General features: G+C 33.7%; 1 protein-coding gene across 1 annotated transcript; it reads right to left on the reverse strand.

Annotated features, from left to right (window-relative positions):
* On the reverse strand, positions 1-26395 carry LOC132752622 (xanthine dehydrogenase/oxidase-like; the record flags this gene model as incomplete). The annotated part of the gene is given in 27 exon segments (XM_060742964.1): positions 1-717; positions 1531-1698; positions 4088-4174; positions 4932-5049; positions 5472-5524; positions 6129-6203; positions 7509-7637; positions 8244-8339; positions 9096-9177; positions 10081-10226; positions 10823-11014; positions 11636-11722; positions 11991-12078; positions 12535-12668; positions 16723-16847; positions 18435-18537; positions 19095-19214; positions 19844-20022; positions 20759-20954; positions 21450-21597; positions 22379-22447; positions 22896-23014; positions 23506-23594; positions 24395-24485; positions 25152-25228; positions 25653-25823; positions 26257-26395. Coding segments are annotated over 27 exon segments (3252 nt in total), but the record flags the coding sequence as incomplete, so codon positions are not given.
* Positions 26396-26507: the final 112 nt, after the last annotated feature.

Consider the following 26507-nt stretch of genomic DNA (forward strand, 5'->3'; position numbering starts at 1 on the left):
CTCATTTTCTTATGAATTGTTGGTTTTCAAAAAAAAAATGACATTGAACTAGTCGGATCAAGTCCTGTGCCGAAACTGGACCACTGATAGTACAGGTAAATAACACAAACCTAACAAGTAAATACACAAGTCATATAAAGCCCAACACCCATAATAATACAAAATCAGAGGTAAAAAGAACAAGAGCCCTCCATGTGGTGTTAATACTAATCTGTAAATATGGCAACAACTACTAGTATCGATTACCAATTTTAACAAAAATTCTGAGTAGAAAAAAGGAGCATAACTCCAAAGATATAGCTTTCAGAATTATGCCCCTTGTTTCACAACTGCACCTTTTCATAATAAGCAAATATTCATTCCAGGTTTTAAATTGATAACTTTTAAATCAAAAGTTTGAATAATAGGCTACATAAAAGTTTTTGCATGACTACTACAACAGCGAAATAGGGATTCTAATAACTTTTTTTTCGAAACTGACGAGCTGACTAGGATGAAAAAAATCCATATTGCTACAATATGAAACAAACTTAAAATGTCTTCAAATTATTTCTTGTTTATTTGATTGCCACAGGCTGTTTGTATTTTCTCCACAGTGGCCGGTGAATCTAGTTCGAAATAACCGTGTATACCAATCTGGGCACGTGCATCTTGAACTGCATCCTTCAACGCTGATATTACCGACATTGCCAAAAGCAAAGGAGGCTCTCCAACACCCTGTAAAATATACATGTACATAAAAAATAATATTATAATAATATATCTTGCTGTAAGTACTTGCAAAAACAATATTTTTACATAAAAAATTATGATTCCCAAAATGATAATGTAAATTATGTATGAATAATACAAGAGCTGTTTCCAGTTCTTACAACTTTTCCTGGACTCTTACCAGTACTATCCAGTTGACCCAGACTTTCTTTTACCAAAACTATCTGATTTTCTGCTAGTAGCTGCATATATTATTCAAGTATAAACTGTCAGCTAAACAAACTTTTACAAATAAATACCTGAATCCACCATGTTTAATGATTTACTGATAAACAATTTCCTAAAGTATAAGTCTACCCTATCAAACCAATGGCACAAACATATTATTTGTAAATTTGTATAGTATATTGAGTGAAAGCCATGGATAAATTTCTTCAATTGAAATGACATTATGACAAGCCAAGTCTAATGTTGAGTGCACAGGTAAAATTCATAGTAACTTTAAAGTTTTGCCATAATTGTGTCCAATATTTATATTTTCCTATGCAAAATCATCAACAATCTACATGACCAAAGGATATTTCTATTAATATAGTTGGAATGTATAGGAAAATTAAAAAAGTGGGGAAGTCTTTCTATAATTCAGGTAGTTTTTATATTTTACCTTAAACATTTTGCATTATCAATTATTGGTCAATCTCCATTATAATAGTCTATCTCTTGAAACATATTACTAATTCTACTCAAGTTGACTTCTAAAAATTGAGCATAAAGTCACTTTAAGATGAGATTGATTGAAGTAAGTTAATAATATTTCACCTTAGAAGAATACGCAGATGTAACATAGTTATGGTTCTTGAAGAGCGTCACATTAAACTTTCTCGGAATACTTCTCACATTCGGTATCTTGTAACTCAGTGGACTACAGTTCCGTATCTTTCCGGTCGCATCGGGCTCAATGTCCTCTGTTGTCACCATACCAAGGCCCTATATTAGAGAAATGATACATTAATATGGACACAACAATTTCTTACTAAAATTAGTTTATACTAATTTATTTTAGTTTGATTGTGTTGGAAGCTATAAGCTTATTGAAACTTATCAAAACTGTTCCTGGAACCAACCAGTGCTAAGCAATGAGTGTGAAGTTTCTTGCTCACTGAAACAACGACTTGCCCCTGACTCAAAACCAGCAATCCTTATGTTACTGGTCTGAAGCATTAAACACTTGGCCATGCCACCACTCCATGGCTGACTAAGGTAAGGGGGGGGGGGCCTTCATAACAACCGATTCTGTGTTTCCATAAATAACCCTTTATGTTTCTATATGATTTGTTTTACTATAATAATTATTATGATAATGCAAATACATTTATTGAACTCTAAACAGCTTAATACTTTACCACATATACACCATGAAGACTGGAGCATCATTTACAGAAATAACAATGATTTCTACATCAAAGACAGTTATCTATGTGCACATAAACTTAACTATAGAGTTCAGTTCATGGCGAATTTCTTGATTAGAATATCGTTAAGTCAAAAGAATATGACGACTTTGTACTTGAATTACTTTTGATTGCACCGCAACTGAACATCTGATGACACCATCTTTATCTGTATCTTTTTCCCGCTTTTTGAAGAAACAGTCTAAAGTTGCTGGGTTTTTTTCATAAACCAATTTGCAATATCATTAGTTAGTTATGCAAGTTTTTGACTGGATATATGGGGAGAATATAGCCTTGCTGACATAAATATAACACTCAGATAGCGCCTGACTACATATAACAAATATAGGCTAGCATCTATGGTCATATTTATCTCATTTATAGGCTATATTCTCCTGTATACATCACCTGCAACTTGTATAATCAATAATAATAGACATGGCCTTAAGGGGAGAGGTGGCCTAGTGGTTAAGGTGTTTGCCTCACAACCCAGGAATCATGGGTTCAAGCCCTAATCAGGTCACAACCATGTTTCTTCATATGACACCAGTACTGGTTGTTTCCAGGAAGCTGACTTGAAAGTGATTAATATAAGTTGCAAGAACACTATTACCTATCAAGCTTAAATAAATATGTTTAAACCAATAGGCAAAATTTGCTCATTGCTTCATTTTATAAATTGTATATCAATTCACAAGTTCTTATATTTCTACACAATGTTAAATGTATTTTTAAGAAATGAACAATTAAAGAATAAACATGTGTTGTTACTTAAATTCTTAAATATATTTTCTGACACTTTGTGCATGGCAGTTGAACTGAGTAAGATAGGATAGTGAGTTTCCTGTATAAACCCACCCTCAAGATAAGGTAGTGAGTTACCTGTATAAAAACCACCCTTAAGATAGAATAGTGAGTTACCTGTATGAAACCACCCTCAATGTAGGATATTGAGTTACCTGTATGAAACCACCCTCAAGATAAGATTTTGAGTTACCTGTATGAAACCAACCCTCAAGATCAGATATTGAGTTACTTGTATGAAACCACCCTCAAGATATGATATTGAGTTACCTGTGTGAAACCAACCTCAAGAAAGATATCGAGTTACCTGCATTAAACCACCCTCAAGAAAGGATATTGAGGTACCTGTATGAAACCAACCTCAAGATAAGATATTGAGTTACCTGTATGAAACCACCCTCAAGATCAGATATTGAGTTACCTGCATTAAACCACCCTAAAGATAGGATATTGAGTTACCTGTATGAAACGAACCTCAAGACAAGATATTGAGTTACCTGTATGAATCCACCCTCAAGATAGGATATTGTGTTACCTGTATGAAACCACCCTCAAGAAATGAAACCACCCTCAAGATAGGATATTGAGTTACCTGTATGAAACCACCCTCAAGATAGGATATTGAGTTACCTGTATGAAACCACCCTCAAGATAAGATATTGAGTTACCTGTATGAAACCACCCTCAAGATAGGATATTGAGTTACCTGTATGAAACCACCCTCAAGATAAGATATTGAGTTACCTTATGAAACCACCCTCAAGATAAGATATTGAGTTACCTGTATGAAACCACCCTCAAGATAGGATATTGAGTTACCTGTATGAAACACCCTCAAGATAGGATATTGAGTTACCTGTATGAAACCACCCTCAAGATAGGATATTGAGTTACCTGTATGAAACCACCCTCAAGATAAGATATTGAGTTACCTGTATGAAACCACCCTCAAGATAGGATATTGAGTTACCTGTATGAAACCACCCTCAAGATAAGATATTGAGTTACCTGTATGAAACCACCCTCAAGATAAGATATTGAGTTACCTGTATGAAACCACCCTCAAGATAAGATATTGAGTTACCTTATGAAACCACCCCCGAGATAGGATAGTGAGTTACCTGTATGAAACCACCCTCAATCTGTCCAACATCTATAGCGGGATTCAAACTTTTACCAACATCAAATACTATATCAGCTTGCAATACCTATAAATAGATCAAAGAAGTTCCAAGAACAAACATAATGGAAACAAGAAGTATCTTCAAATACAAATACAGTAAATTCCACTTTATAAAAATATTGCTTATAACAATATACTGCAATTAACAATGCTGTTGCCATGGTCCCGACTCTTGTTGTTTTCAAAGCCGTTGCCTTCATCAGTGCAAAACATGATCAAAATAAAACTATTTTTAACAATCTATCCAACAAAATGTATTTCGAGATCAATCTATGATATTGCTGGTTCAATCCTTGGGGGCAAGGTTAAATTTTTCCTTTTAATCATGTTTTTTGTCGTTGTTTTTTTGTTTGTTTTAATGGTCTTCCTCTTCCTGTAAAGTCACCCTGTGTTTATATGATTTATTGAAAACAATAAAATTGTACATTGTGTAGTTTAACTCCTGAAACAGTATTAAAGTTGCTCTATCTTATAAGAATCTTACACTGGCTGCTGGTACAGACTGGAATATTTAGCTTGAGGATAACTGTTCACGGCAAAAACAAGGCTATGATATTCTCATTATGCTTTTTTTTATAAAATAGAAGTGTATGAATTTTCAAACTTCATTCATAATGGTAAAATGATGTCATCTTAAGTAGCAATTCATTCATAAAAGGCACATAGTAAAACAGGTTTTTCTACCACCAGTGTAAATGGTAGGTCCTGTCTGATATGCAAGAAAAAATTACATATACATGTATATATGTACTTATTTATTAAACTGTTAATTCCAGTCCTACCTGGTTTTCCCCAGTAAGTACATCAATTTCCACTTCTGTACAGCAGACCCCATATGTATAATAATCATAATTCCATCCTGTCCTTTTGTTTCTGTTCCAGTTCACATCTTTTTCTTTTCTTAAAAATAACAGCAAAAACAAATCTAAGTGACTGCATCAAACCCCTAGAATGTTAAATTGTTGTACCTCTTTTATTTTTTTATCTAGAATTAATGAGATACAGTATAACCCCTGAAGAAAGGCCATTTGTGGCCCAATAACTTTTTACAACTGCAATATCATTTCTTCCCGTAAAAATTTCCACTACATTTCATTAAATAATCAAGCTAAAAATGGAAAAAAATCTAAATGAACAGAAATGAGCAAAAAAAGCTTAGTAGAATCATATGCTAACATGGAAAAAAAGAGATTAAAAATCAGAAGTACAAACTGCTAATGCACACATGGAAAAAAAGAGATTAAAAATCAGAAGTACAAACTGCTAAGTAATGCAGAAAAAAAACACATACAGAACCAAAGTTCAAGTTTTGTAAAACCTACCTAGAAAACCCAGTGGCAACCAGTTTCACCCTGTTAAAGTAGGCCTTCTTAACCTGAAACACAGCATGTCAGTCAAATTTTAATATCAGAAATAACACAGAAAAACAACAACTATAATAAGATTCATCAAAGAAATTAAAGGGACTTCGCTGAAGATTTTGATTGATAAGACGAGAGTGGGAATTATTTTTTCAAGAATAATAATCTAATTGATGAAATTCTGGACCAATAACTTAGGACCAATTGCTCACTCCATTTATCTAGAATATTTATTTTAATTGTGAAAAATGACACGAAATTGAAAAGCTTTGCAATGCTTTTCACTCAAATCAGGCTATAGAATGCCAAAAAATCCACATATAATTAATTTCCAAGTATATTTCTTAATTATTGTTTGCATATCTTTCTGTTTCAAGTGCCCTAGCAGATCTAAATTCTATGGGTTTTTGTAGGCTTTTGTTCCACAATGAAGTTCCTTTAAACTATGTACAGCTGACTGATGATGAAAATCTGTATTTATGGTATATTTTCTATATATTTGAACCCACAGTACTCAAAAATCAGTGATAAGATAAAAACTACAAGTACATGTATTGCTCTATCAAGTAGGCCAAAATTATTAACACTAGTGAGTCTGTAATTGCATATAAAACATACCAGTGCAGGCCAAGCCAGGTCTGGATGCCTTGTCCTCACAGGTTCAAGTCTCTCTGACAAAACATTGCAAGCATCCTGAAATGTTTAAAGGTAGACAATACTTGTAGAATATTTATTTACATTTCATAATTTTAGTTTTATTACAATGAAAGCAACAACGTATCTCTACTAATGAAACAGCTCAACTTAAAAATATCTTTGTTTCCCCTTTTGAAACAAAACTTGGTAACAGCTTTTTTCTATATCTTAAATAGTTAGACAGCTGAATTATTAGGATTTCAAAAAAAGAAATTGTGGATGCTTTGAATCATTTCGAAACCATTTAATTTCTTTTTTTTTACAATCCTAAAACATGAGACCTTCATGTACATGTATAAAGAGATGTGGTTTACATTGACAAACTCTGATCCAATGTTAAGAACAAAAAACATTTTTTTGCCATACTTTTTTTATGGGTAGCAATGATTTTTGGCTGTAAAATATTTCATTTCATACCTTACTCCATTATTTTCTTAAAAGTTTTCGATTCAGATAGTACAGAGTTCATGGTAAAACAAATTTTCAGAGATGACTAAACTTATTGCAGTGTAACCTCAAAAGAGAGGCCCTCTGTAGAGCAATAACCTCTGCACTACAACAGAATACAATTTTCTCAAACTCTGCAGAGGTTGTACTGTAATACATGACATTAATTGTTCATAGGATCTTAAGGTGCAAAATCACAAAAATCATTAACCATAACCCTTGTAAATGTGTTTCAAGGACTTTTTATTTGGTTAAATTTGGACCTCATGATAACAAGTTCTATTAATCTCATTTTGAACAACTAAAACTAAATGTTTGCTGTCAATTTAATATGCATGATCGTACAAAGCGTCCACGTTTTTTTCCGATGGCATTATAGGACCCGCAATTATTGTTATAAGAGCTACAAGTACAAGTTTCCAGCAAAGTAATGTTTTAACCTTTAACCTGCTGTCACCAAAAGATTTTACCCATGCCTACAGTATAGACAAAGATAAGCTGGACACCTGTTATGTCAAATCAGGGTCTGCACTGTTCACTTCATAGTCAGTCATTTGAATTGTTTGTTGGTTTGCTTTTACAGTGCATAAACACAGTACAGATCAGACTGGGCCTAAACATGAAAGATTATTTTGGCTAACCTTGGGTGCTACAAAGCATTAACAGGGATCAAAACCACATCACCTGCTTGTGCTAACAGATAAATAGACACCAGTTATTCAAACCCATTTAGTTGTTATCTTACAATCACGCAAAATAAAAATTCCCTAAAAACGATAAATGGTTTTGTCCAGATTGAAAGATGGCCAATTCCATTCAAAATATTTATAGTGTGGTTAGGATTAATATACATACAAGAACTGCAGGAGCATAAATGTCAGTACCCATACTGCCCCCTGTGAGTGTAGCATTAGGAATCTTCTCTGTGCTGGTATCATTTGTGTAGATAAGTTCAACTGGAACACCTAGTGCTCTTGATGCTACCTGTACAAATAAAACAAGAGTTGTCAGTAGGACAGAGTGCTCAACTATTCTCAGTGCTTCATAGTAAGACAAGAGCATGGAAAATGTAGAATTTAGAATTTTGTAAGTTGTAAAAGAGTCATAATTCTGTCATAAACTAAACGAAAGTGCAAATGAGTACAACACCTAAAATTTCTTATTATTAGAAAAGTAGAGCTGAAAATGACCATAACAAAAGAATTCCTTATATGTACATATAATGACCTTGACAATGTCCACATACACTAAGGAACACAATGACCTGGACAATCACAGACAGCTTTTCCTTTGTTCAATTACAACAAAAATATTACATTTATCAAATTGATATAAACTCTGTACTTTGATTCATAATTATACAAGAAGACAATGCTTCTCTTGTTGAAGCCGATGATCAAGTGTACATATTTTATGGTGATACAGTACAATGATCATGGTCTAAAGATCCTCTAGATACCATTATTTTAATCATGTTCTACTTGTCGAGGTGCCAATCTGCAAATATCATATCTACCTTAAAATTTTCAGCTTATTTCATATTGTTTTAAGTCTTTTTTTTACTGTTTATAATGGTTTATAAAAGAGTACCTGTATAAGTTTTGTATTCAGTCCCTGCCCCATTTCAACTCCGCCATGAGCCAAGAACACTGAACCATCTGTGTAAATGTTCACAATGGCCGTACCCTGAAATAGTTGTCAACTCTATTTGATTGGCTGGATAAGATAAAGGCTTAACATGCTTAATTTCTGAAAGAATCCACCCTGATCTAAATTTGGAATAGTCCATTCAAGGGTTAAAAGCAATCCATTGTTACTAATATAAATATTGTAATCATACAATTCTTTTTATATCAACCAAGGCAAAATCTAGTTTGATACTGACAAAATTAATGTAAACTACACTTTTTTTCAAGCTTAGAATCACTTCAATAGCTCATAGTCTTATTAGTTTATACAATTTATTTTAGTTTGTCTGTGTTGGGAGCTATATTGAAAGACTCTTAAATTTGTTCCTGGAACCAACAAGTACAGAGCAATGAAGGTAAAGTTTCTTCCTAAAGAAAACAATGGCTTGGCCCTAACTGGGTCCGAACCCAGCACTCCTCAGGTTGCTTGCTTTATTGTTACTAGGGAAAATGTTTAAAACCCATAGACAAAGCATAACCATTGCTGGGACATTTTTTTTAAACAATTACCATACCATAACCAAGAAAATATAGTTAAAAATCCTTGACAGACCATTGGTTTAAACATATTTATTTAAGCTTGATTGCCAAACAAGTTCTTGCAACTTATATATATCACTTTTGAGTCTGCTTCCTGGAAACAACCAGTACTAATGTCATATGAAAAAACATGTTTTTTTTTGAATACACATTGTTCCTAAAATAATGTATGGAAAAACTCTGACATAATCTAGAAAAAACTCTTATCAATTACCTGATTTAAGAAAACAGCTGGAAAACCTACTCCAAACTTATCTGTGGTCATCGCGATACCTCTCTTCTTAAATTTATTATCTCTGAAATACAGTATAGTCAAACCTAAGGGCAAGGCGACTTAAAGGAGAGGAAAATTATGTTATTTTATCAATGAAAGGGTTATTAAACCGTGGCCTTTATTTGCAGGGTTATCATTATCCTGAGGTGGGCTTAAACACAGGTTTGACTGTTATAATGTTGTGTTTTTTTTTCCAAATTGTCTCTGAACACATGTTAACCTTATCTTTTACTCCTGGAACACAAGCAATGATATAGAAAGATATGCAAATGGCATCAGAATAGATTCAGGTCTAGCCTGATTTTCCTGCCATTAACAAACTCAATACTGATCCCAGCTTAGTTTTAATATTTAAATCTCAAGTTCCCTTAAATGTGGTTGGTTAATATTCAAATACAGGCAAAAAGTTGATTTGTTAACTGTGTTGGATTTCAAGTCACAATGGCAATGTCACGGTCATATGGAGACTTTGCAGTATTACTGGTGGAGACAAACCTCAAGCACCATTTTATAGACTAAGGCACCTGACTAGAACCACTGACCTTCCATATGCTAGCTGGATAGCTTCCTTGTATGAAAAAATGCATTTTTCCCACAGGAATTTAAACCGAAAGCAGTCAGTAGTAAGTGATTTAAAGTCAACAACCAAAGCCACTCAGCCAAGGAAGGTCCAAACCCCAAATTTTTCAGAGATTGACAAGTTAATTACATACCTTAAGATATTGTCATGATTGTCATTAAGGCAGAAGATTTGCCAACGAAAAGTACATAATGTCAACAGAAACTATTATGTTGATGATTTATTTGCAACCTTTGAGCTCACTAAAAAGGGAATAAAACCTTTACAGGAAACTAAAATATATGATGAATAGCATGATAACATTTATATTACCTCCCTTTAAAATTAGAAAATCAACAAACATACCTGTTGAAGGCCTTCACACTTTTCAGCCTCTCTTCATATTTACTATCCTCTTTACATTTAGCCCACAGATCTCTAACAGTGCAATTCTCAAGTTTTAAACCATGTGGATTTGTATCCCCTTCTTTATACATATTTACCTCCCTCACCTTTAAACAAATTGAAAATGTACAATATCAATTTCATTTTTATCAGGGTCATGAAAGACCCTGATTTTATGTTCAAAATATAAAAGAATAGAACTAAAGGCATTACTGAATCAGATTAAAGTTAAAAATTTCTGTCTGGTCATATTGTACTATAGTAAAGACAATTTAAGTAATTTTGATACCCCCAGCAGAGGCCTCAAATACAAATGTCTACAATATCTGAAATAAACAAAGGAGCTCTTCCATTTGAAGAAGAACCTGGCTTTACTGTGTTAAATTTCCAAGTATCTACCTTTAAAATTGTGAACTCTGTATGGAAAAAATTTCAAAAAGTGTCTGATTGATGGTCCCTGACCAGAACACCTTTCTAAGTACCAGTACATTGATTCACTAACATTAGTTAACATATAATGACAAATGTTTGGTGCCAGAGCAATAAAAGAAGAAATTAAGCAATTTACTCTCTTTTGTTGCCTGTTCACAACAGAATACCTGTTATTTATTTCAGAATCCTAATTTATGCTGAAATTCCACATCCAGAGACCATGATTTGCCAATCAAATGATCCTGTCAACATGAACGTATAATAACTATACCTGCTCTTGACTGATGCCGAGGGTACAGGCAATATTGAATAGAACATCTTCCATTATAAGTACCCCCTGTGGGCCTCCAAAACCACGGAATGACGTATTTGACATGATGTTTGTCCTACAGCTATAACCCTCGATTTTTACATTCTCGATTTTGTAACCACTGTCAAAGTTGTCTACTGATACTCCTATTACCTGAAAATAGTATAATTTCTAATGAAACAATACAGTAACACCTGAGTAGAAGTTCATTAATAAACAAAGATAATATATATTTTTAAATTATGATCTTGTTTCTATTCCAGAAATCATTTTAAATTTATAAGCCTTTAAAAAAAGACCACCTGTGTACATAACCACATGACTGTCCAGTACAGCTTAAAAAGTAACCATATGATCTATGCAATGCTGGTGGAACATGAATCCCAACCAAACTAAAACAGGTTTATTGTTGTACCTCTGTAAGGAAGGCTTTAGCTTATTTCATGGGCACAGATGTTTTTTTTGTATTTTTTTTTTTGCGGTGGGGGTGGAGGGAGGGTATTTATGTCACAGTATTGGTCATATGGCGACTTTTCAGCTTTCCTACCTTCCATGCTGGAAATAAAACCCTAAGCAGTGTGGGGCCAGTGGTTTGAAGTCATCAACCTTCACCACTGATGTAAGGAGAGAGACTGATGCAGTCAAAGATGTTCAAACTAGAGAGATAACAAAAGTACCTAAAAAGTCCGGACAAAAACAATAAACCCTTGATTGTTACATTGATCAATATAGGGACATTAAAGTAGAAAGAATGGGGGGAAAAAGACATCAAACCTCCACAGAATTGTCCAAAGAGTGTCCTCCTTGATTGTATAGCTTCAAATCTAATGCTTTCATCTTCCCTTCCTTATTGAATCCTACCTGTTTTAAATATATGAAATTTAATGTGACATTATGCTCATTTTTTCCCACTGTCAAGTTCAGATGAATTTGTAATTTACAAATGTATTCAAAAGATAGACTATTATAATGGTGATTGACCAATAATGGATAATCAACATTTTTTAGGATGAAATATAAAACTACATTAGATGTAATAACAAAAAAGACAGCCTCGCTCTTTTTTTTTTTTTCCAAATGTTTAATATTTCATGTATTCTTTCTTCATTATTCTTTTCAAGAGACAAACCTTATATTTTCCGAGGAAAGGATGACGTTTGCCAGTAATCTCCATGTCGATCTCCCTCGGTAATACACATCTCACGGGGCGTTTATATCTGTTATGTGAAAAAGATCATTGTAATCTAACAACTTATAATTAATGCAGGGTTTTTAATTATACTAGGCCAAGATTTTGGATCACTTGTTATCTCACCACTTTGTGTTCCAATCTTGCAAAGTGTAATAGCGTGTTAGTTATGATTTGAGTTTAATGAGATAGATCCTTGCTGCAATGAATTGTGGTAAAATTGAAAAGTTGTAACATGGCTTGTACAGTGTTATTGTGGCTTTAGTTATTATCCAAAGTTACTAGAGCACCTGTCTTACATTGGTGTAATTCTAAAATATTTTTATCAAGGCTTTTCAAACTGCTTATACAATCAGATGCTTAAACACAATTGGATTAATTCAGATTTCATAAAAGGAATAAAAAGCTGAGTAAATCGCAATTTCTTATCTAACCTCGATAATGGTAAAATCATAAGTTGTAAACCAGCAAACAGAAATCTTACTTGTGTGCTGCTATAGCAACTGGCGCAGCAACCATTGCATTTCTTGTATCTTTCCCGCCAAAACTTCCACCAAGTCGTCTGATCCTGACATTCACTTTATGCTTGGGAACATTTATTGCTTCACATAAAGTCCCCTGTTTCAAAGAAAATGTTTTTTTTTATTAAAATCATGACTTAACAGCAGATTACAGAAAAAGAGCATGTTTGACTATTTTCAGTGCTTCAAAGTAAACAAGAGGGCCATGATGGCCCTGAGGTCGCTCACCTGTATAAAGTAGATGTTTCATAATGTTAAGTTTTTGCTATACACATATAAGGAAAATCAATGACCCCCGGGGCAGGGCCAATTTTGACCCCAGGGCTTTTATTTGAACAAACTTAGTAGACACCCATTAGAACATGTTTCATGCTAAATATCTCAGCTCTAGCTCTTTGAGTTCTTTAAAAATAGATTTTTTAAGTTTTTACTATATGCATATATGGAAAATCAATGACCCCCTGGTGCGGGGCCAATTTTGACCCCAGGGCTTTTATTTGAACAAACTTGGTAGACACTCACTAGAAGATGTTTCATGCTAAATATCTTAGCTCTAGCTCTTTGGGTTCTTTAAAAGAAGATTTTTAAGTTTTTACTATATGCATATAGGGAAAATCAATGACCCCCTGGGGCGGGGCCAATTTTGACCCCAGGGCTTTTATTTGAACAAACTTGGTAGACACTCATTAGAAAATGTTTCATGCCAAATATCTTAGCTCTAGCTCTTTGGGTTCTTTAAAAGAAGATTTTTTAAGTTTTTACTATATGCATATAGGGAAAATCAATGACCCCCTGGGCTTTTATTTGAACAAACTTGGTAGACACTCACTAGAAGATGTTTCATGCCAAATATCTAAGCTCTAGCTCTTTGCGTTCTTTAAAAGAAGATATTTAAAGTTTTTTTCTTTCGGTTGCCATGGCAACCAGAGTTCTGCATGGAATTAAATTCTTTGAACAATTTTTAAAGGTGACCACCAAAGGAACATTCCTGTGAAGTTTGGATGAAATTTGCTGAGTGGTTTATGAGGAGATGTCATTTGAAGCAAAGGTTTACGGACGGACGCTGGACGAAAAGCGATCACAAAAGCTCACCCTGTCACTTTGTGACAGGTGAGCTAAAAAACTAAAGCCCGAATAGAATTTTCTAAGTTCAACAAGGGCCATAATTCTGTCAAAATCCATGTTAAGAGTTATTGGCCTTGGCTAGTGACATGCTTTCAAATAAGTGTGTGAAGTTTAAACCTATTTCCTTCAGTAGTTTTGGAAATATCAACTTGCAGTTAGCAAAAAGTTGAGCTGAAATTAGTTTCTTACAAATTAAAAAACTATTACAACAAGCATGTGCACATTCCAAAGCACAGAAGACAGAGAAAATAATGGGTAATTTCTTACAAAAAAAAAAGAAAAGAAAAAAACAAGAGGGCCATGATGGCCCTGAAGTCGCTCACCTGTATATAGGCCCCCAGGGCCGGGCCAGTTTAAACCCCAGGGCTTTTATTTGAACAAACTTGGTAGACACCCATTAGAAGATATTTCACGCTAAACATCTAAGGACTAGCTCGTTGAGTTTTTTAAAAAAAGATTTTTTAAGTTTTAACTATACACATATAGTTAAAAACAATAACACCCCTGGGGCCAGGCCAGTTTTGACCCCAGGGCTTTTATTTGAACAAACTTTGTAGACACTCATTAGAACATGTTTCATGCTTATTATCTAAACTCTAGCTATTTGGGTTTTTTCAAAGAAGATTTCAGGTTTTTGCTATACACATATAAGGAAAAGCAATGATCCCCGGGGCTGGGCCAATTTTGACCCCAGGTCTTTTATTTGAACAAACTTTGTAGACACTCACTAAAAGATGTTTCATGCTTAATATCTTAACTCTAGCTATTTGGGTTTTTTCAAAGAAGATTTTTTAAGTTTTTGCTATACACATATAAGGAAAATCAATGACCCCCGGGGCAGTGCCAATCTTGACCCCAGGGCTTTTATTTGAACAAACTTGGTAGACACCTTTTAGAACATGTTTGATGCTAAATATCTTAGCCATAGCTCTTTGAGTTCTTTAAAAGAAGATTTTTTAAGTTTTTACTATATGCATATAGGGAAAATCAATGACCGCCCGGGGCAGGGCCAATTTTGACCCCAGGGCTTTTATTTGAACAAACTTGGTAGACACTTATTAGAACATGTTACATGCTAAATATCTTAGCTCTAACTCTTTGGGTTCTTTAAAAGAAGATTTTTTAAGTTTTTACTATATGCATATAGGGAAAATCAATGACCCCCTGGGGCAGGGCCAATTTTGACCCCAGGGCTTTTATTTGAACAAACTTGGTAGACACCTATTAGAACATGTTTGATGCTCAATATCTTAGCCATAGCTCTTTGAGTTCTTTAAAAGAATTTTTTTTTAAGTTTTTACTATATGCATATAGGGAAAATCAATGACCCCCCGGGGCGGGGCCAATTTTGACCCCAGGGCTTTTATTTGAACAAACTTGGTAGACACTCATTAGAACATGTTTCATGCTAAATATCTTAGCTCTAGCTCTTTGGGTTCTTTAAAAGAAGATTTTTTAAGTTTTTACTATATGCATATAGGGAAAATCAATGACCCCCTGGGGCGGGGCTAATTTTGACCCCAGGGCTTTTATTTGAACAAACTTGGAAGACACTCACTAGAAGATGTTTCATGCCAAATATCTAAGCTCTAGCTCTTATGGTTTTTTAAAAGAAGATATTTAAAGTTTTTTCTTTCGGTTGCCATGGCAACCAGAGTTCTGCATGGAATTAAATTCTTTGAACAATTTTTTAAGGTGACCACCAAAGGAACATTCCTGTGAAGTTTGGATGAAATTTGCTTAGTGGTTTATGAGGAGATGTCATTTAAAGTAAAAGTTTAAGGACGGACGACGGACGGACGACGGACGGACGGACAAAAAGCGATCACAAAAGCTCACCCTGTCACTTTGTGACAGGTGAGCTAAAAAAAGAAGAAAAAAGAAAGATAATTTCTTCAAAGCATAAAAAAATTGACTAGATTGCTTTAAAACATGCAATTGAGAGAAAACTCTAAAATTTAAATTAGTAAAGCGGACAATTTGTTTCCTGTTATCCTATTTTTTGAAACAAGAGCGATCAGTAATCACATGTGTCGCCTCATGATGGCCAATTTCATGTTGGGACAAATTTTGTGACAGACGGACAGACAGACGGACAGTGCACAACTAGACTTGGTACTGATCATTCCTGTAAAGTTTGGATAAAATTGCACCAGTAGTTTATGAGGAGTAGTCCGGACAAGCTTTTGCGTATCTGGCAACACACAGAAAAAAAACACCTTTTTATCAAAGGGCTATAACTCAGCCAAAAATCATTCAACCGGAAAACCCGTGCAATATGCGCAAGGACTTGAGCTACAGATCAATCCTGTAAAGTTTCATTGAAATTGCATAAGTGGTATAAGAGAAGTAGTCCGGACAAACTTTAAAAATAAAAATTATTAAAGGGCCATAACTCAAACAAAAATCATTGAACCGGAAAATGCTGACAATATGCACAACTAGACTTGGTACTGATCATTCCTGTAAAGTTTGGATGAAATTGCACCTGTAGTATATGAGGAGTAGTCCGGACAAGCTTTTGTGTACCTGGCAACACACAGAAAAAGAAACATTTTTATCAAAGGGCCATAACTCGGCCAAAAATCATTCAACCGGAAAACTCTTGCAATATGCGCAAGGACTTGAGCTACAGAACAATCCTGTAAAGTTTCATTGAAATTGCATTTATGGTATAAGAGAAGTAGTCCGGACAAACTTTAAAATTAAAAATTATTAAAGGGCCATAACTCTGACAAAAATCATTGAACCGGAAAATGCTGACAATATGCACAACTAGACTTGGTACTGATCATTCCTGTAAAGTTTGGATGAAATTGCACCAGTAGTTTATGAGGAGTAGTCCGGACAAGCTTTTGTGACGGACGGACGGACAGACAGACAGACAGACGGACAGACAGACGACGGAGAAGTGATCCCTATATGTCGCCACTACTCCGTAGAGGCGACACAAAAACGTCACTGACACATTATAAAAAAAAATTATATATAAAATAGCAATATCTTTAACATGTGTCTATACTGACCTGTAAGTTCATCAGGTGTTGTGCTGTACAATAAATCTCCAGTTCATTATTCTCTATTTTAGGAATGGCGTACGCAGCATGTGGCTCCATATAGAAATGTTCTTGATGTCCAGTCCTATATTCCCCTGTTATAATAATCATTCTGTTAAATTTAATGTTAGAGGATATTTGTTTTGCATGTAAGATTGAAATATATTTCATAGAGTGAACACCAAATTTTCTATTTATTTCATGCTTTTTAGGGGTTCTAAATCATTTTTAATGAGTTTTTGCTATGTAACAACAAGCCTTCTTATTCATGGTGATGTCACATTATACTTTTTGAAAAGTAATTCTGTAAAATTTTCCGAATTTTGTAACATTTTTAAAATGATACCAGCAGATATTCATGTGCTTCTTGAGTTCAGGCACATTTTACTCACATTTTACTTATTTATAAAAATATGATTACAATAGATAAAAAAAATAATTTTAAGCTTTAACATGATAATCACCTAAAATGTTAAAACTGCTGATTTTAAAATTTACTTATTTATATTCATGAATAGGCCATATATTCCCAAAGTTTTTTTTTCTTACAGCAGCTTAACAATGGATGCCCCCTGTCACTTGATATGCAATTATCCAATAAACCATTTAGGTGTCACCTTCCCTGGCCAGCCTGGTCATATGGTCTAGTGCACTAGAAGTGCACATGGTGTGCAATTCTAGTTCAGCTCGAGTGCACTAGAAGTGCACAAGGGTGGGAAGTTTAGTGTGGACTCAACTGTAATCAGACGACAGTGAAAAATTCTATAATGTCATTGTGAAATCATTTTTAAAAAGTAATTTCACGGTCTACTGAAAAGCATGTAATAAAAAGCTATCATAAAATCACAATAAAATAAAGTGATTTAACATTACTAGTCTTCTGGTCCATATTTTGTAAGAGGAATAACTGATATGAAAAGCTATGAATTTAGTATCGCATGCATGCGTTATTTCATCTGTTATCATATGTTTCATCATCACTTAAATATGTACATTATAAATTAACATGAGAAACAAATTCTTTTCATTTTTATTTAAAAGTTAGTGTGAATCTTGATGAATTTGAGCACCTTGGTGTGTGAAAAAAGATAGTAGTCAGTCTGGTCTATAAACCTTAGGGGGGTTATTGTTTGATGGAACGGGGGAGGGGCGGGGGTGCTTTTGTCCTATCTGCATTTTTGAATAGGGGCTTTTGTCCTATCTGTAAATTTCATGGGAGGGGGGGGGGGGCTTATGTCCGGGGTGATGGTGGGACTTTTGTCCATATCCCTGGTAGCTGCATACCTCCGGATGAGCCACAAAAAAAATCAATCTACATGTTGCATGTGATGAATGCCTAATTTTGCAGTATTTATCGCCATATTTCTTCTGCATGACTAATGCAATATGGGCTTTTTCTTTGCTTATTTTGATATTTATTTAGTCACCTGGATTGAAAATGATATTTGCAATGTGTAAATTACTTTGTTTCGAATTTAAAATATTTCAGACTTAAAACATTTTCAAAATTTTCATGAAAATAAGCATGAATCTGGATGTATGCTGTTTTAAGATGTAGCTGTGTGAGTACAATAGCCTTTCCAACTCTTCAATGCTTAAAACATGTCCTAGCATTAAACATATAGAAATAAGCCAGGCATATTCAAAATACACATCACACTTTACAAAATAATCAGAATTACCATTCACAACATGATCAGACTCCTGAAATCCTTTCTCTATGTCCCCTTCCAGCTGGTGGGCACATGGTGCACCTTCATAGAAACTCTGTGCTTCAATTGCATCCTTGGAAAACAAGCAAAATTTCAAAGACATACTATACTAACGTGTTCAAACTTAATTTGTTGCCAGACTTGTTGGGCTTAAAACCACTGTGATTCTTTGACTGTCTATTGTAAGTTATTATGATTTAACAATCAAAATACTAAAATAATGAAGTAACAATGAAGTATAGAGTCTGATCAGAGTGCAAAGGATGTGCAGCCTGGGATAGCTCTTTGTCGGTCCCATTGCACACAATCCATCAAATAAGACTATCGTTCAGTTCAAAACCGTTTTTTCCCAGTGGGATTTCTACACATTTTATTTAACCCCAAGCCTGCTACAAGCAAATGTTTCTACTCTTGCAGCCAGTGCAGACCAAGATCAGCCAGCACTTCTGCGCAGACTGATACTGGTATGCACTGTTTGCTATTTAATCTGTCAGTGCACATTCTGAATTTTTCTATAAAAATGATAAATGGATTTGAGCAGATTGAAAGGACAAGTCCAATGAAGATCTTTGGAGTGATAAAGGTAAACAAGAAAGAAACAACACATTAAAATATATCAACAGAAAGTACCTCAATAGTAAGTATTGGTTTGAGATCCTCATATTCTATTTTCACAAGATATGTTGCTTTTCCTGCCACTTCCCTATTCTCTGCTAATATGGCTCCTATTGGCTGGCCTATACACAACACCTGCAAAAAATACAATTTTTTAATTAAAAGGGATTGTTAAATAAATTTATCATTTAAGCTGGGTTACCAACACAGTAGAAGTCATAATTATGGCGACCCTCCAGGTGCCTCTCCATGCATTTGTTACTTTCTTCGTTCAGTTTTGTTAATATTTTATTTTTTAATTTTAAACATTTTCATGAAAATTAGCATGAATTTGGAAGAATGATGCTTTAAAGATTTTGATATTAAAATTGAGTTCTATTATATTGTAATCTTGTAAACATGTGCCTCAATAAGCATTTATTTTTGTAATCATAAAATAAATTCAAATTTATATACGAATATGAGAATCTTTAACTGGCTGCCGGTACAGACTGGAATATCTGTTTACGGTGGTAAACAAGGTTCTGCAGAGTTTTCACGAGAGATAATTATTCCCATCTGTTATGACAGCCGGTGTTTGATTCTTCATTCATACAGCAAAATGACATCATTCTAAAAATTAATTTCTTTCATAAAAGGTCTACAAGAATGACATCATTTTTTAAAGAATGTGACTTGTCTTATACAAAATATGTAAGACAGGTTTCTAGCACCGGTTTAAACAGTAAATAATCCTGTCTGATATGCAAGAAAATAAAAACTACCTCCTTGGATGCAAAGATTTCTTCCGTCTTTTTAATGGGTCCCCACAGATTTGAACCTGGGACATCTCTATGATCAATGTAACTGTGCACACCCTCCATCTTCAATGCCGCACTGGGATCCACACTCAGAATTTTAGCATGAGCTCTACGGCTTAAGACAAGGCTTAGGAACAACTCACCTAGGTTCAAGACAGAAAATAATCATTTAATTATCATTTTGTTCATTTACACTTACTTTATAATGAACATTGTTATAAATCAGTCATCTGTTATATTGATTATAACTTTCAAAATCTGTCACAGTTTTGAACCAGGCTTTCAACATAAACAAGACTGTGCTTTAATGTTGAAAGTTTTTTTTTGTTTAGATTTTTTAAATAAGTAATCTGTTACAATGCTTACAAATTTTAAGAACAGTTAAAAATGCTCTTACAACCATATCCATACATACTAAAGTAAATACATGTACATGAATAGAAAAACCAGTTAAATATGCCTGTACTTTAGATTTTCCTCTTATTCGAATGTATAGCAAAATAACTTTAGAGAACTCTGTCAGAGAATCCTTATGCCTTCATTGAATACTGCTCTGCCTTGTTCAAGGTAAATCTTTTTTACATTTTTTAACAGAGAGAATCATTTTGTCTTATTCCCAAACAATTCAGAATTCCACTTCCAACAATCAAATTTGGAAGCCACTCTAATTACATCTGCTGTTGTCACAAAAAACTCATCTCGAACAATAAATAGGTGACATAACAAATGTTAACCTTTAATATACTATCTCAGTTTGAAAGCCACCCTAATTACATTTTAAGCTGTTGTCACTAAAAATTCATCAAAAAATTAATAGATGAAATAATATTCATTAGCCTTTTATTAAATTCTCAGTGAGAAACTGGTGTAAAAGATCACCTTCCATTCTAGGCATATCATCTGTATACACTGCCTCCCCTGACACCACAGCCTCTGACGATACATTTGGTATAGGTCGGCCTAATGCATCGTCCTCTGATTGACCCGGCTCTGTACAGGCATCATAGTATTGTGTAGCGGAGCAGGGTTCAAGTGTGAGTAGATCCAGACATGCGGTACCTGGCCCAGATTGACCCTATATGGGAAATGTTTAATTTAAATACATTCGTTATGGAAATGTTTGACTTACATAAATGGCCATTAAGAAGACCTCTCTATTCTTTAACATAACTAAAAACAGAGAAATAAGTATGTATGCAAGACATAAGTATTCTCATGAAAGAGATTACTTTCAAATGAAATTACAATAGCCTAATAGGTTTTAAAAGATGTACATATATGTATTTGAATGTTTTTTCCATCCAAAAATAGATTTTATTGAGTTTTCCTACATGTTCAATATTTTTCAACAAGGAAAACATATAATAACAGAATTCTTTATATTTTTCATGTTTACAATAGTGGCAATGCAATGCAGTGTATGAAAAGGACATTGGAGAAACACTTACAAGGAAAATTTCTAGTTGCTAAAAAAATTAATTTCTTAAAATTCTTATGCAGCAATAAGTATAAAAATTAAATAAATCATTATCTAGGATGTAAAAATAGAACTATAATGCAGGGTATATACCAATTCTGTTTTCACTTGATTATAGAATTTGAAGAAGAAAGCTGTTGCCACGGAGAGCTTGTAGTTGTCAACAGGCTTGCCATTGTCAGACGCAAAATCTTCTGACAAACTGACAATGACATCTTGAAGCAAGTCATCATCCCAGATCCTGAAAAATTTAAATATTATGTTCCTTTTTATAACGTTTAGTCACAGTCTGTATTCAGTATATCTATCTGGCGGGAAATTAACAAAACGAGTGTTCTCAGAAAACTTCTACCAGAACGAATCAGTTTAACTCTAAATATGCTGAAACTGAAAGTGATTAGCCTTTGTCATCATTATTGAGCCAGGCTGGCTTGCACATCCATGTAGTCTGACCAGGCTCTATACTGTTGGTAGCTCAATTTTGCATTTTTGATAATATAATCCCTTAAAACTTTGAATAGACTGTTAGTGTTTAAATCCTGTCTGGGACAAGCCTTAGTTTCCATGAGCAAGAAACTTTACATTCATTGCTTAGAACTGATGATTCCAGGAACGGATTCGAGAGTATTTCAATCAGCTTATAGCATCCAACACAATCAAACTAAAAACAATTTGTATAAACTAATGGACTGTTCCAAATTCATACCTGAGGAAATCCATTACACAATTTAAACTAGTTTAAAGTTAATGTGTTATTTCACTACTTCATCATTTGAAGCAGCAGTACGCTAAAGATGAATATGTCAATGTCTGCCAAGTTGCCACATTAGCATTGTTTTGTATATCATGTCCCAGTACAGTGTTGGTTAGCCACAATATATTTTCCGTATATACTACATTATCTAAGATTATCTAGATAATATAGTATGTACAGAATATATACCTTGCATAACCAACAATAGTCAGAGTATAATGTAAAATAAGTAATGTAATAAATCCTTATGAAATAATACCATGTTTACCTCCCAACTGCTAACTTCATTGTCTTTCTTGCCAAAACTGCTTTGTCAGCTATCCCTCCAAAACAAATCCTGAATTAATAAAAGGGAAACAATTTAGAATGTACCATATTTGCACTTATGAAGAGGGTGGTCAGTTTTAAACATAGTTTTCATACATTTGATTTTCATCATTTTGAATATAATTTCCTGTAACTTATATTAATCACATTTTGAGACTACAACTAATGATTGCTGGTGTCAAATAAAGAAATCTGGTTGTGACCCAATTAAGCTCTAACCCATAACCTCTGAATTAAGAGGCAGAAACTCCACCTCATGGAAGGTTGATTAACTTGTTTGGTTGCTCCTGTACTGATGATAATCCAAACTTGGTAAAGATACAGAGACCTCAAAAGTGATAATATATACATGTTTTAATAGCTTAATAACATTTGTCCATAAGTCACTTTATTCTCAGAAGAGAGTGTTTTATGAGGGTATTTTTTATGGCTTCATACAAGAAATGTTCTAATGTTACCTTAGTTTTTCCACCATCCTTTTATCTGACAATGTCACAACCAGTCCACAGTTAATGATAGCCAATGAGAATGTTCTTCTCTGTGCTTGTTTGAAGAACATACTCTTGGTTTTAGTACCCTAGAAAGAAAACAAACAAGAACCGTCAGAAGAACAGCATGCTCAAATATTCTCAGTACTTAATAGTTAAACAATACCCAGGATAATATAGCATTTTCTCAGTTCAAAAAGGGCCATAATTCTGTCAAAATCCAGAAGCAATAGCTCTTTAGCAAGTTAACTTGATCATTTGGTCATACTATTATTGATAACACTTAACCCGGTGAATTTATGTGATGTATTTTCCCTACTTTAAGTTTGGAACAGTCCATTTGCATTTTAAGGGATTTCAATAACAAAATGGAAAAATTGAGCTATCAACAGTATAGGGCCTGGTCAGACTGCTCCAATGTACAGACGGCCTGATTCTATACTTGTGGCAAAAGAAAGTTAAGGGTAATATTTTTACAACTATGTGTGTGAACATTTTTTGTGGAGGAGGGTGAAGGGCAGCATAAAATGGGCATTTTTATTTGTTGAAACTTGGTAGAGATTAAAAATATATTTTGTACCTGATCACTGTTTGGGATGCACACTGATTTAATGACCTCATTTTCCTGCAGACAAAGTCCTTCAATTCCAGCTTTTCTCTCACCATTAGCTAAAATATTATTCAGATGTTATACATAGTAAATTTTTAATATCACTTATGATAGGTTCACAGTACATAATATAATATGTCCATATTTTAGCATTGAACTCCTACATATATTTGTTTTATCATTATGTCACATTTTGTCCAGTTTTAAAAGAGACAATGTCAAGGTCACATGACCACATTCAAAGCTTTAATAAGGGGGAAAAAACAACATGCTTCATTGTGGAAGCCTACAAACACATACAACCACTTTTGTAAAACTACAAATTTTTAGTAAATTAAGTAAACACTGAATGGTTGTATTTTAATGAAATGTGTAAATTGTCCCTAGCAAACTTTGTACCCATTGTGACAGGTGTCAATTCAAGATTAGCAAATCTGCAAAAAATTGCAGTGGAGGTCCCAATTGATATATAAATTAACATACTAATTATCAAGAAATACTGTACAGAATTTCACCCATTCTGTGTGAAACACGATTCTGAAGGGTAAAACAATATTCCACTTGTGAGCCAAACTTGGTAATTAGACTTGGCATTATTACTTTTTCTTTATTGCTTTAATAATAAACCTTCTTACAGTACATCAGTTTAGGAAAGCCTTTAAACCACTTTTGAACATCAAATAGTTTTTATATCCTTTTAGAGTTTGGTTGTATAGATATCTATAAATCATTTTTTAACAAATAATGTATATATACATAGTAATATTCATGTAACACTAGCCAATAGCAATGCTAAAGATTAAAATTCTTGATTTTTGTGTGTTTTTATTTCATTTCTACAGAAATTAAGCAGATTCACCTGAAATCAGACACACACTGGCATCAAGGGCTGTAAACAGAGTTATAATATCAGAGTTGGACCTTCCTGACAGTATACTTCCACTCAATGTCTGAAATATATACATATACAATGATGAATGACATTAACCTAACCTAAACACATTCCAGAATAAAGATATCCAAGTTGCTTTACAACTGTAATACAGTATTGTCTATAACATGAACTACAAAGCTGTTTACCTCCTGCATTTTTATCTATATTCTGCTACCTGATCAATCTTATAATTCTTAAATTGGAATCCCTAATACTCACAATGTTAAGTACCAAATTCAATGTTGATCAAGTGCAATTCAAGATGTGTCAATTTCATTAGAAACTAATTATGAAAACATACAAATAAGAATCTGTTTTAAAGCAATGTTTTCAACAAGAATGTGATATTTTTTGAAATTCTAACATGCTCAAAAATACAAAAGATAAAGTCATACAAGAATAAACTCTGACACACCAACTCAATTCATCATCAAGCAGGAGAATGTCCCTGATTGTCCTCTTAAACATATGTGCCATGTCCCGGACTGTCCCGAAAACCAGGTGACTGTCACAAAGGCGTCCTGAAGATGTTTTAGCTCCCAGTAAAGAATTGTTTAAATAATCTCCTTTGCAGCGAAACATAATATATTTGTATGCAAAATATCCTAGAAATTATGGCACGTATCCCTTTCATTATGAAATAAATCAAACTAATAGGATGTATGCTTAAACAAAATCTTACAGCAACATTCCTGATCTGATCTGCTCCATATCTCCCTACCATTTCCTCTAGTGCTGTAAAATATTCTCTTTTACTTTCTGGAAAAAATATACAGTAAAAAAAGTTAAAATTTAAAAATTATTTCGGAAGCTTTCTTCTTCTTAAAAGATATACAATACAGTATTACACTCATCTTTTGGTAATATACTTTTATTTCAAATATTTATTAAAATCTGGCAACTGCTTCCTGGATAATTCTAATTTGAATATGTGAATGTATCAAATTTTAGCATAATACAGTATATCTTTAAACCAGTATCAAATTCACTTCCTGGAATGATCTCTGGGATGAGAAAATCAATAAACACCTTAACAACTACATGTAGGCCACAACCACCATTTATTAGTTCAAAGGGTTTTTTCCATCATACAAATAGATTACAAGTCCTTGATAATTCTAATCATTGGTAAACCAAAAAAAATAAAGAAAAACTCATAAACATGCAGAAAAATTCAATTTACCTGGAATTTCATTCTTCATTTGTTGTAAATGTTGGCCTAATTCAGTCACTGTCACGGCGGCACCAAAACTGACGCCATCATCTGTTACACTGACCTGCTTTAACTCTTCTATTTTACCTCCATATAGTAATATAGGTGATTTGCTGAATTTCCCTAGCTTAATTGATAAAGCTGAAATAATTGAATATACCTAAATCAATTAACTAATCAATTAATTATAATTGATTTTTTAAAATTCATCTTTGTATAATTAACGGTAAATCATATCATTGCTCAATAAGCTAGTTTTCTTGTAATTATTTTCAGACATGATACCTCCAACAGCTTTCTCATATGTACACACAACCAAGCTGTTAGTTGTTTTTATAAATATTTCATTAATGTTAAATTAACCAATTGCATATAATACAACAGCAACAAGCAAGCAGGAGCCACATTTGACTTTTTCTTATTTCACAAGGCAAACACATCAGAGGAAGAACATAATTTTGTGTACAGAATTGGAGTAATATTTCATTTCTGACATTGACAGTTAAGGTCATTTACAGATCAAGGTCATTCTTGAATATCTTAATCTGGAGATTGTACAGGAAAACTTCCATACCTGCTGTTGTATTTCCCATGATTACAGGGGCATGTGGGTATTTTGTCTTCAAGGCAAGAAGTTCTGACATACTAGATGGAGAGGCCCAACTCCAACTTGGACCCTCAAAATATACAGACTTTGTGTACTCAGAACTAGTCTGTAAAAAAAAGACTTTACAAGGGAAATCAAGATTTACACATAAAACTTATGTGGTTATTTTGATTTGTTCTCATTAATTTCACTATATGGAGAAAAAAGACCTTGAAGGT

The sequence above is a fragment of the Ruditapes philippinarum genome, unplaced genomic scaffold, assembly GCF_026571515.1.
Source record: "Ruditapes philippinarum isolate M1 unplaced genomic scaffold, ASM2657151v2 ctg4406_1_1_1_1, whole genome shotgun sequence".
NCBI classification, from domain to species: domain Eukaryota; kingdom Metazoa; phylum Mollusca; class Bivalvia; order Venerida; family Veneridae; genus Ruditapes; species Ruditapes philippinarum.